General features: G+C 36.1%; 1 protein-coding gene across 1 annotated transcript in view; it reads left to right on the top strand.

Annotated features, from left to right (window-relative positions):
- FAF1 (Fas associated factor 1) overlaps window positions 1–13,328 on the top strand; it is a 145,520-nt gene that overhangs the window by 102,002 nt on the left and 30,190 nt on the right. Inside the window, exons 13-14 of the mRNA XM_058030494.1 lie at window positions 4,151–4,305; window positions 13,046–13,182. Coding sequence (XP_057886477.1) covers window positions 4,151–4,305; window positions 13,046–13,182 — 292 coding nt within the window. The remainder of the gene's footprint in view (window positions 1–4,150; window positions 4,306–13,045; window positions 13,183–13,328) is intronic.

Below are 13,328 nucleotides of genomic sequence, written 5' to 3'. Positions count from 1 at the left end.
AGGACTTTCTGTAGCATCATTTTTACCTGTATGACTCAGAAAAATGTCCCTTATTATTTCAGCTAAGTAAGTTTGTACTGAAATTATTACAGATTACAGCTGGAGGAATTACCACTTTACAGATTCTGATTAAACACAAATAACCTGACCACTAATGTACATGGGCTGATTGAAACTGGAGGACAGGTATAGAAGTATAATTCTAGCTTTTCAGGAAGAGTGAAGCAGCTGCACTATGGTAAATATCACAACATAAACTCCAGTTTAGTCCCATGTTAGTCACCATTTTCTTCCCAGCCTTTTCTAATGTGTGTTAGCATTCTGTCCTTTAATTTTTAAATTATTTCTGAATTTGTGGGTAACCATGTTTAGAAATTGCTACTTCAACACCAGTTTAGTAGCTTCACTGTTTGCCTACACATCTTTCATTTTCCATACCTAAAAGTAGCTAAATCTTTTATATCTGGAGGGTTGCTCCTGGGTATGGGTATCTCCTCAGCATCTTCTGTATTTGATACTAAATAATGGAAGTTTATTGAACTTGTCTGCCTCACTCTACATTTTCTCTTCTTTCAAATCTTGTGATGATAGATCTTACCTGAGTTTGGTGTTAATTACTGGACACTATTTGCATTATGTAAGGTACCACTACAGGTGCAATTGATTGAAATGGAGACACAACAGTATAATAGGATCAAATAGTTGGGAGATGAAAGTAGACTAAAGAAGGCTCTAACACACCTTTACCTGGAAGTGGGTAGCTGTTTGAACACCTTACCATGGCTCCTGGGGGTTCTTCATCACTGATGAAATTTTGAGAAAGGTGTTTTACTGAAAGGTAAAATTACAGGAAGATTAAACTAGGAGCTAGTTTGGGGATGTCTTATGCCTTATTTAATACAAAGTATGGGATCAGAAGTTTACAGGGATCACCTCACTCTTACTTTAGGAACTTGTGTGGTAAAGTTTTTTTCAGGTGTCTTCTACAAGGCTAGGTAAAGTAGCTGTATCCATGGCTGATCCCATGAGCTCCAAGATCACCTTGGACAGGTGGATCAGATTGTGCACTTCAAAGATTTAAAGAAGTGTAAATAAATGCATCCCATTGTTTATTTGAATTAATTCTCACTGCATAAAACCTGGAGGAAAAAATTAAGATTTTGGTTTGTTAGCCTGCCAGTTTGACAGAACACTCATGCCTCTAGCAGCTGTTACATCATGAACTTTTCTGTCTCAGTCATTACTTGAACTTGTAAACCTGAGATTCAGAAATAACCATTCAGGTTTGTGGTCTTGCTGACCCTTATGATTGCATTCCTGTTCTCATTCAAGTTCATATTCTTTTGAGTTATCTTGAGTTATTCACAGTATTAGGAACTGGCTGAGAAGCTTAGAAATCCCATTACCCACTGATGCCAATTTAGTCACCTCAAGATCTACGGGTTTTTTTGCCTCAGTGACAACTTTTCTTCTAATTCTGTACAAAGTGTGTTAACTTCTCTTTAATGCCTGGTCTTCAGCATGCACATACTCTGAAAAATGCATCCCTTGGTGGCTTAAGTTCCTCAAGTCCTAAGGCCTTTGGAAGTCCTTCAGGTATTCAGTGCTTAAAACCTTTCTGGTATCCTATACCTTCGTAGGGACTAGTAAAAGTTTTTCCCTGTTGTTTTTTTTTTCCCCTTGTTTAAAACTTCATGCTAATTACATAACCTCCATGTCATATTTTTGAAAAACCCAACATAGAACAGTCTAGTGCTCCATCAGTAGGCTTCTTTTGTGTAATTTGAGACTGTTCAACAGTTTTGTAAGGCTGTTTTAATCGTTCAAAATTGACTTCAAAGTACCCAGTATTAGTCATAATAGAATCCTAGAGTTTACTCTGACTTTTCAAAGGCTTGACATAAACACAACCAAAACTTGCTTATAAATATGTGCTACCATGGGTTAGTAAAATAAACAAACATGAAAACAAACCGACACAACAGCAGCAACAACAACAAACTTCAAGCTGTGACCCTTTTGCAATCATGCATTTTTCCACGGAAAAAATGTCCCCAGCTTTCACAAATATTTTTCAAAATAATATTTTAGCCCTTCAGTTCCTCCTGCTATCTCTTTGTGTTTATGATAGCAGTATGCCTGTGCCCACCCTTAACATTTTGGATGTGGTATGAGATACATGTACAGTCTTTTATATGTGATGGAGTTTAGTCTTTGCATGGTGAGATTTGTTGATGCAACAAAAATTACATTCCCTTGGGAAGTAACTCAGTGTAAACCTCCATTGTGTTCATGCCTGTTCTGTTTACTGAAATTTGTCCCTAAATCTTTAAGCCTAAAACTGTACATATTTTGAAACATTCTGTTGTACGGAATCTCATATTTAACAGTTTCATGGGGTTGTTTCTTTGGAAGTAAAAGTGTTTCTCAAGAGCCTTTTTTTCTGTCCGCTCCCAGTGAAAAGAGGAGAGCAAAGCCATCCGCTTACCACAAAGCAGTGCCACCACAAAGGAAAGATTAAGGGTTTAGAGAGAGGTCAATGTGGGTTTTTCTCTAACTAAACACTTTCCTAAAGTTTCCTTGTGGAAAAAATAATGAAGTCATCTCAGAGTTTTTAAAGAATTTTTATTTCTTTTTCACCGTCTGCATTCGCTTGTCTTCTCAGCATGGATGTTTAATCTTTCTAGGCTTTGTGAATTGGTCCAAATGAATAAGTGGTGAGCTGTCTCTCTAGGAGCTAGAGGCTTATTCTAAGGCCCTAATCACTGAGTAAACACATCTTTGCCCTCCCTCTCTTACAACTGCTATATAATAGTCGAGATTCTAGCACAGTAACCTGGATATTGCAGGGATCGACGCTTTGAAATGCAGAACGGCTGATCCTCAAAAACAGACAGTGCCTGATCTTCCCCTGCCTCTTTCTTCTTTTTAAATTAAATATCACCACAGAAATGCTGTTTTATTGCATGATATTGTGCATCAGTGCCCTGGATTTTCAAGTTTAGTTTCAGTCAACATTGTTGGCTGCACTTATATGGATCTCCGCATGTTAGGCTTATTAATGGCCCTTCCTGGCACATGTGTACGTGGTTCTGAAGAACATTTAAATTAAATTAGACAAACAGTAATGCAAATTACTAATCCCTTTCCCAAAGTCGAATGTTGAAATGTTCCTTTTATAAACAGTCATTAAATTTTATCCAAAGCCAGTATATGAGGCGAGAGCCCTACAGGGGCTTTCTGCAAAGACAGCTTATCTGGAAATTGCATCCCATGTCTTGCTATATCAATACACATCAATATCTAGGGTTCACTGTTACTTCTGATGAAGAGATTTGAAATTACTTTAAATAACAGTCTGAAAATAGCACCGTATCTTCTCAGCAAATATGTTCAAGTACTATTTTAAAATAATTTATATGGGTATGGGGGAGTGGAAAGCTGTAATTTTCTGAATTATATTTATAATTCATGGAATGCCAGTTGCAGAATCACAGTCCTTAGCTAGCTCATAGTCTCCCTGTATATTTGCAGTCTGCTTTCTATATTTACATGCACACAGACTTGTTTTCCAAAAGGTGGTCTGAGATTTTCATGGGGACGCAGCTGCTGGCAGCGAAGCTCAAGTTTTACTTGATAGGGTTCCAGAAGAACAGCACAGAATATTTTGTTTCCAGAGACCATAGACACCATCTCAACATGTAGTGCCTCTTTTTTTGGCTACAGAGGTGGTGATAGCAGTGCACTATCATTTTTTTCATATGTTTTTTGTGGCAGATGCTGTCCAGTCAAGAGACATGTTTCTTGTTCATTGAAATGTTATTTTTATTGGGCAACAAGCCAAAAAAGTTCACTCATTTCTTAGGTCTGTTAATAAGGTTTTTGTTTTACATTCGTTGTTCTTTTCATGTCCTAAGCACATAATATATTGTATTTTAGTACTCAGAATATTAGGAAGATTTTGAGAATATTTAAAAATTGCAGGGATGGACCATTTGACTTGAAATCTGCTGATTATTTCTTGTGTTGAGATACTTGTCACCCTTGATAAATCCCATTGTGAGTACTAAAACACAAATCTGCAGCAGCAACTTTAAATTGTAAATTGCCTCAGTAACTTTTCACTCATCTCTTGTCACATTTTTTCCAGAGAAAGCTTCTTGCTATCTACCTCCACCATGATGAAAGTGTACTAACCAACGTCTTCTGCTCACAAATGCTTTGTGCTGAATCCATTGTCTCCTACCTGAGTCAGAACTTCATAACCTGGGCATGGGACATGACAAAAGAAGCAAACAGAGCAAGGTGAGACTCTTTGGACTCTGAGTGGAGCAGCTTTTCTCAGGAAGGCCCTTATCTCTGGCTATCAAATCTTGTGGTGCTTTATATCTATTTGACCCAAAATTCATGCTCGTTCTCAGCTGATCAATGGAGCTGGCTGACATTCACTGAGAATTGGGCTGGCCTTGTATTCATCACATAGTGACTTCTTATTCCTGTGCAGGAAAAAGTAATTGAAGGAATTGTTTCTTTTCTTTTTTCAGTTTATTTTCAAACATGATTCTATATTCAAACATGTGCCTTCACAGTTATGCACTGCAGTGCCATGATATTACATGGCATTAATTGTGTGTATGTTGGTGTAACTACATGAGAGCTGTCTGGGGTAATAACTGTTGTTGTTAATGAAAATCTTATTTAAACAATAACATTTGTGTGATAATTTAGTATTAAGAACACATTATGCAAAATGTTAAACACTGGCAATTCCTATGAACTTTTTTGAACTACAGTTTTCTTACAGAACATTCTTTTGGGCATGTTCAGATATTTTGGTTTTAATATAATAAAACCTATCTTATGTCTTAGAGAGACCATAATTTTGCTGCTGAGTAAAGAAATTGAAACTGTATATTCCACCTCCTTCTACAACTTTTGTAGATTGCTAACAAATTTTCTTAGTGTTATACTAAGGCCTTTCTCTTCTTTAGTTACTTATCAGTTGATCATGATCTACTGAAAGTAATGCTATTATTATTATTGTAACATTTAGAAATCAGACCTGTTTGGTTCTCTGACTGGACCTTATTTCATTACTTTATTTACCTAGAAGATGACTGATCATGTCTTGCCAGGGTAACATCCTAAGTATATTATTATAATTAGAGTTATTCTAATTTTTGACTGAAAGATGCAATAGTCATTTGGTCTGGAATAAGATTGCCAGTTCTTTACAAAATTCAAATGATTATTGAGCAAGGAAAATGATACATTTATGTTTCTTTCTCTTGTGGATTACTAGAATACAGCATTTATGCATTTCTAGTCTTCACTATGTAAATTATAGTTAATATTTCTTTACTGAGGTGACCTTGGAGAATGGAATAGTCTCTTTTTCTAATGTGCTTTTTAAATGACACTTGGTGTTTCTCAGGAATTCCTCACTTGACCTTCTGCATTTTGTCATTGGAGGGATCAGCAGCAACGTTTCTAGTTTGAGTTATTCTAGAGAAGTGTAAAAGGTTATGGAAAAAAGCAGTTGCAAAAACAGATTAAAAGTTTCTGAGAAAGAAAAAAAGTAATAGAGGAAAAAGAAACATCTAGGTTCTTTCATAGGACCAAATACATAGACTGCAAAGTTGCTTAAGTCTTTTGGTATTGCCATTCATGGGCAGTAAGGAGCCTCCTCCTTTTCTTTTATCCCACAAGTTGGTGTAGAAGGAAACACTATTTCCAAACCATCTGTAGTGGCTAAGTTCAGTTGACTACCTGCTGTTCTATTGTCTGCTCTTCTATTTAATTCTCTAGTTTCTTTTATTTTACAATGACAAAAAATTGCAGTGTAGTTTCTTTTGAAAAACTGTGTTTGAGGGGTTTTTTATGACTAACGATCAACAGCCATGTAATTGCTTTGTTGTGTTTTACTAAAGAAATCTATTAAGTAGCACAACTTTGATACACTAGTAATAAGAGTTTGCAGGTTACACAGACACCTGTGGTGACCAAAGCGACAGAAGCTGCTTGTTAGAAAGAGCCTGTACAGCTGTGTCCTATTAACTCCTTATGACACTTCTTAAAACACAAAATAAAGGGCTTGTTTAAGGCTTTATAGCTGCTCTCAATGAACTTAGTCCCTGATTGTGCTGGACGATAGGGTTTTTAAGCCTTCATTTTTTTTTTTGCTTTCTGTTAACAACAACAAAGAAACTGTCATATTAACAGTGAGGTCAAAAAATAGTAAGGGGTAAACAAGGCATGCTGGCTCGAATTAGAATAATTTCTTGGTTGTGTTTAGTGTCACATCCTGCTCCTTAGACTGTGATTTCTTCAGAGGGGGCATGATGCTTCCTTCTCCCTTTGGAAAGTGCCAATGCACTGTGGGCATTCCCATAAATAAATACTCATTCCCTGTGTTCAATCACTACCCTTCAGTGACGCAGTGACAGTGATGTTGGAGCCCATTCTGTTCTCTAGCCCTGTGAGCACAGTTAAATGCAGCTTTTTAGTTGAATGCTGAGAAGACCACAGCAACAACAGGAGGAACTGGGTTTTGCCTGCTGGTGTAGCCCAAGAGCAGCTAATTTGTACTCCTCCAATTGCATTGTAAAAATGCTGGAAAAGCCAGAGTGGGACAGCAGAGGAATCAGGCCCACTTGATTTACAGCAGTCAACAGGGACAGCTCAATGTCAGTAGTAAAGACATGGTTTCAGTACTTTGGAATGGCATGAGTAAATTCAAACAGCTATAAAGACTTTCCTTTTACAAGCCAAAAAATCTTCTGAATGTTTTGATCCACAGATGTAATTCTATTTCAAAATTAGTCCTAATAGTTTCAAATTTTCTCATTAATAAAATGAGGGTCCATCCTGAACACTGTAGAACAAAACCAGCTCCAAATTTGTGTCATTTTCCCTAACTTTTAATGTTTGTCAGCTGACACTGACGCAAGAATGTGCTTCAAACCGGCATTACTGTACAATAGCCCATTTCTTCTGGAATCTCTCAATCTCCAATCTCCATTCCAATAGATTGAAGAGAGTCTGTTGGTAGGAGTAAAATGCTGTAGGAGTAAAATCTGTGAGAGCACTGGGTACCTGCCAGCATCAATGCAAGAGCATAAGCATTACAGCTGTGGGAGTCAGATGCTAAATATTTCTTTCTGCAGCCATGCAGGACTGTTACTTTGTCAAATTGAAGTAGAAGTCTAGTTAATAAAGTTGAGAGGAAGTTTTTTTTTTTTTGCTTCCATGGGCTTTAATTGCCTCTGATATCAGGTTTGCAGTGAAGGGAGCAGTTTGAGTAAGTTCAGTGATTATCAATTTTTTCATTAATCATAATAACATTATACTAAAGGGGAAATAAAATAAGTAGCCTTCATTAAGGAAAATAATGTGGTGCTTTTACTGTTAAGGAGCATACATGAAATCTTTATCTCCTACAGTTTAGACTTCAGTTTAAGGAGCAACTCTTTGAAATATTCCTGTGACTGTCAAAGGAGGAGAAAGGCCTCAAAGCTACCCATATAAACAGGAAACATCTTTCCTGGATACAAGGAATATAAGGTGTGTGCGCATGTGTGCGTATACATGTATCACTATATATATAGTGATATATATATACACACATGCACACACACCTTATATTTCTACACACAGCATTTGCAAACACTGATAATGCATAATATTAAGAGCTTTCCAGTACACATGGTGTTTGTTAAGCAAAGCCAAAACCATAAGAGAACAACTCAAAAATCTGTAGCAGCTTTTTAGCTTTTGATATCATTGCCCTTGGGCACTGTATTTCAAGGTGTCGCCAATTTTGCTCTGATGACAGGTATTTGTTAGTTTTAATGTTCAAATGATAGTTTTTCACTTTGCTAAAGCTTAGGAAAGAGTTAATTCACCAAAGTGCTTCTCAGCAGCAGGTTGTCTTCACCTGCAATTTCCGTCATCAAGTGATTAGCCATATTCACAGTTGCTGACCCTTAATTCTAACCTACTGAATGATGCATGCCTGGATGAAGACCAGTTGACCATATTACTCCAGCTCCCCAATCCCATTTGATCCTTCAGCAAATATATTGCAGGTGTGGGGTCTGTGAGAGTGGGAGGAGGTGAGTTAATTTCTCACTGCCTCTTCAGGAGTGACCACAGATTCTGTATATGTTGCTTGCGAAACTGTTGGACGTGTTCTTCAGGCACTAAATCCTTAACAGGTTTCACAGAGCGGTGTGAAAACCTTTTCTATTGTATTCTGCAATTTTTTTATTTAATTTACTTTAATAGCAATACAGTGCCAGTCAATAAAAACAGGTCAGAAGTCTAATTAATGTTTTAAAAATAAAGGTTCTCAAACACCAGGCAAGTTTGTAATTTTTTGTATGGTTTGTTTTGAGGAGGAAGAGGAAAGAAGGTGAGGAGGGAACCCTTCTGTTCCATGATTACATCCCACCCGCTCATTTTCTCCTTTTCTCCTTTGCTTTTGATTTTAGTGGCGGTCTTAACAGAATGTCAAGATCAATTTGCAGCATGGTTTAACTCACGGTTTGCATTCTGCCAGCAGCAATTGTCCCACTGAACAATGCCGTGTGTTCTTGTAACTTCAGAAGCTTTTAGAAGGCTCATGGCAAGGGCAGCATCTAATGACTTTATTAGTGTAGGGTTTCAAAATGGACTCGGTAATTGTCCGCATCTCTTTGTCATTTAGTCATAATTACTGCATGGAATTGTTCAGGGTTGCACTTGTGAATAGTTTCCTAATAGCACTGAAACGAAGAAAAAAAAGGGAAAGGATAAAAGGTGATTGTCTCTTTAGATGGAGAACAAAACAGCCTGTATATAGATGATGGTTAAACTGTTTATTATACACCCACCAGAAAAGGTAAACTATCCCTGCTTAAATATTTATGTGCTTCAAGGTAATTTCATGTTAGTAATCTAAAAATGTCCAAATTTGGAAAACTGAAAATCAGCAGAGAATGCATTTTGTTCTGGTCGTGATTAGGAAGATATGGATGTCTATAACAGCCAACTATAAATAGAAAGCAGCCTCTCTGATGTTATCAAGACTTTCAGTCCTTTAGCAATGTTTTAAGGTCATATGAGAAAAATAAGTTATTAAACCCAAGGAATTAATTAAACTGGTAGATTTGTAAGCATATGTTTTAAGTTTCCACTCTAAAACAAAATCTCAAAGAATGTTCTATCCCACTGTACTCAAACTACAACCTAGTTGATTAAGCTTGAACAGAAAAGGTGAAAAAATAAAACTTTTTTGTGTCCTGTGCAAAAGAGGTGAAGGCAGAGGAACAGGTGGTCAAGACAGATTTGTTGGGCTGGTTTGAGGAAGGATTTGGTTGTATTCTCTTATTGTTTGTTTCTTCTGCTGTATTTGTGCAATCTTTCCTCCAGTTTGGAGACTCTCATTGACCTTACAGAATTGTGTTTTACTTCTCAGGGTGATTCTTTGACTTGTGAAAATTAATCTGAATTCTGATGTGCTTGTAGCTTCTCCCACTTTACCAACATCTGTCTGTTCCTATCTAGGCTATTAAATCTGTGTATTAAATCTACCTGTGGCAAGCCTTGGATTTTCCTTAGGAAGCCATGCAGTACATAATGGGTGATGGTGAAAGTGCATCTTGTGTGTTCCATTCTTTGTGCAGTGCTCTAGCAAGGGGTCGAGGTATATTTCATTTATACTTTCACCAGTGACTTTGCCTGGTGTCCAAGGATGGACTAAAGTGTTTCTAGAGTTCTGTGGTTTACTCTGAATGGGTTTGTGAAGTATTTGTCTAATCTGGTTGAAACTTTCAGGGTGGGAGTTAGATCTTCCATGTTTTAGGAGGAGATGGATGACCCTCTCATGTAGGCTTTACTTTTGCATAAAGCAGATAAAATCCTGCTTTTTAACATCTGAATCTGGTGTTTAGCATGTGGATCCTGAAGGTGATACCCACATAATTTGATTTAGGCTGCTGTATACATCTTTAAAACATGCCTTGTGTCTGCTGCTCCTTGTGTTTGAGGTACAGCCCTACCAATGTGGGTAAGGCAGTAACTGTGAATTGTGGAGAGCAAGATTATTTTAATATGCCAATTCAGGACCTCAGCTTTTACTCTTTTAAAAATGTAAATACCTAATACAAAAATGTTATTTTTACATTAACATTTTAATGAGTCTTATGTTGACTTTGCACATTATATAATTATTATTAAAAATAATCAGAAACCTTGCATATTTAATATTCATAATTGTTTTCCTCATGCTCAGCAAAGAAGTTACTTTTTTTCCAAACCTATTTCTGAAATGTTAAAAGCTGTTTAAGGTTAGCTTTGGGAATTATCTAGTCATGAATAAATCACACTTTTTTTGCCCAAAGTCATCTACTTTGTGTTCTGGAAGGAAATAGGTCTTTTAGAAGAGATTGTCATATTTTCTGCTGCTGCTGATTTTTGAGGAGGACCTTAGGCTAAGAACATACAGCAAAACCATCTCCAGTGCAGCCTTTCTGTTCTGCTGGAAAGTCCTTTCCAAGAAGTATAGCGGGCACCATGTGCCAAAGGGCCTCATTGTAGGAGGAAACTTGTCCAAAGTTTTCCCTTCAGTGCATAAAAATAAAAAGTAACTTCAGGAATTTATATGAGTAAGACTATGACAAATAACCAGATCTTTGTTATTTCTGTTGTTACAGAAAGTAAAGAAAATCTAGAATACTGTGAATACTATGAAGATCTAAAATACTATGAATTTTTTAGTATTTATTTTGAATGCATTTTTCCATACATTTGAGAGCTGATTTCTCTCTTTATGGAAGAGAATTTGACCTTAGGTGCACTAGACATTTGCTAAGACAATTGTTAAATAACACTAAGGTGCTGGGAAGAGGGTAAGAAAAGCAATGAGAGCTTGCAATTTTTTTTTTTTTTTTTTTTTTTTTTTTTTTTTTTTTTTTTTTGTATCATGCAAAAAGTATTCAAAATGTAGCACCAAGTGTGCCTTTGCACATTCCAGGAGCACACTACAGTGTGCAAGATGCAGCCCTTTTCCCTGGAGGGACATCTGTCTCTTTGATGGACTCCACAGGGGCAGAAAACGGGAAAAAAATAATTCTTCATTCAGAATTCTTTGAATGCACAACCTATACCTACAAAAGCATATTTTTGGACTGAGTTATTGGTTGACTTAATACAAAATAGACTTTAAAAAAATTAACAAATCAACACCTTTGACTAGTACAACTAGGACTGTAGGAGTCTCTTTAGTTTTGTTCCTTCTAAGCATTATTCTCTACAGCACTTCTTCACTTCCAGTTAAATATTTTGGTTTTCCATGAAACTTGAGTGCTTTTCTTCTGTGCTGTGTTGAAGACTGTTAAACAGTTTTGATACACAGGTCTAGGAATTCACTTCAATTGTCCTCTGCCTTTATTGCTTCCAGGGGTGAAACCTGGAACTCACATAAGTCATTTTCATTTTGCTGTGGAGGATCACCACTGACTTCTGTGAGGCCAACATTTCGCTTACCTGTTTCCACCTTGAAAGGAAAACATCAAAAGCCATTATTTATCAGAAGAGTTGACCTGTCCAGACTTTACAGATGCTGTTTTATCCTTACCAGATGTTACGTGTCTGTGTCGCTGTTTCTGATAGAGCAGAGTTTGTTCAGCTTTTTGATGTCTTCTATGTGGCTGATTGTTCTGAGTTGAAAAATCCAGAGAATCAGGGAGTAACACTTATGGCTTTGAAATGCTTGCTTGCCACCCCCACCCATTGCCTTCCATCCAAATTCTCTCTGAGATTTTTTTAGTACTTCAGGTGCATCAAATAAGCCCAATGCTGCTGTACTTGTCAGACTTATGAATTTTTAGCCATTTTATTGGATACAATATATATATATTGATTAAAAAGTCACAATTTTGAATCTTTTCAGTTTCTTTGAGAAGAAATTACTTGGAGCACTTGACATTTTAATGCAGTTTGTCTTTTCAAATAGATTTGGCTTCTAATGCATGTGACAACGGGACTTTGCTCTTCAGTTAGAGCATACATTTCAGAGTAGTTGTTACCTAAAATATTATCATAAGGCATAAGAAAACACACGATTTAAGTTGCCTTTCATGAACATAATTAAGAATTAATAAGCCTGTACCAGTGGCTAGTCCTCAGAATTTCCACTGTTTTGCCTTTTGTGACCCGTGTTATTAAAAGTCCATTATTTTTACAGACTTTATTAAATTGGATCTTATTAAAGCATTCTATATTTGCATTTGGTCTTTCATAATTCATTATTATTATGACATTTACTTTTTACCATCAGATCTGAAAACATATCATAAGCTACCCTTTTCTCTTGAAAGAAATGCTAATTTCAAACAGTCCTTTAATGGAAGAGAAAAGCTTTATCAGTTTTTTCATTTATTCAAGATCGTGTTAAGAATACTAATGTTAGACTTCTGTATGCTAATATCTAAGAGCTTTTTTTGGTCAAAAGCTTAGAATTATTGTTTTTTAGACCACACTGCTAAGTGTGTCACTGGCAGGGCACTGGTATAAAAGAAAATACAATTCTGAAGTACCATGTTTTAATTCTGTGACTGATAAAACCAGTTTCTTGATCTTTCATTATTAAATCATGCTTTTGTATGAAATTTACTATTTTTATACTTCACCATGTTTATTGGATTGTCACTCTACTTAGTTTCTTTTTGGAAGTTTTAAACAATTGATTCAGCATTATTGTTTTGGGGAGTAGTTTTGAATTATAGTCTTCACATAGTGTAACAGGAAATGGAATTCTCCATTAAATAAATCACTGTCTCAAGCAGCTGTTAATTGTTTTAATTTAGACAACCTGGACCCTATCATGTTTATAAATATAATAATTTAGTTATAAAAAGAGATAAAGAGCTCTAGAACTGAATGCAGAATGTGTTAAACAGTAGTTAACATGCAGTTAAACTTCTGAATTTAGCATAATTATTTTTTTTAACTTAACTTTAAAAAATCCTCTACAATGCTAACAATTTATTTCTTCCCCCACCAGGTTTCTGACAATGTGCACTAGACATTTTGGGAGTGTTGTAGCCCAAACCATTCGAACTCAGAAGACAGACCAGTTTCCACTTTTCCTTATTATTATGGGAAAACGATCATCTAATGAAGTGTTGAATGTAATACAAGGTACAGTTCTTTAGATTACAGGTGTTCCTCATGTGAGTATTGAAACTGTTGTAAGAGGTCTTTGCTAACTGTTTCTCTTTTAAGATGTCCAGAATATTAATTTATTACACAAAACACTCTTTAAGTTGCCAGAGTATAATTATCTA

The sequence above is a fragment of the Melospiza georgiana genome, chromosome 9, assembly GCF_028018845.1.
Source record: "Melospiza georgiana isolate bMelGeo1 chromosome 9, bMelGeo1.pri, whole genome shotgun sequence".
Taxonomy (NCBI): Eukaryota; Metazoa; Chordata; class Aves; order Passeriformes; family Passerellidae; genus Melospiza; species Melospiza georgiana.
This window is presented reverse-complemented; position numbering and strand designations above follow the sequence as displayed.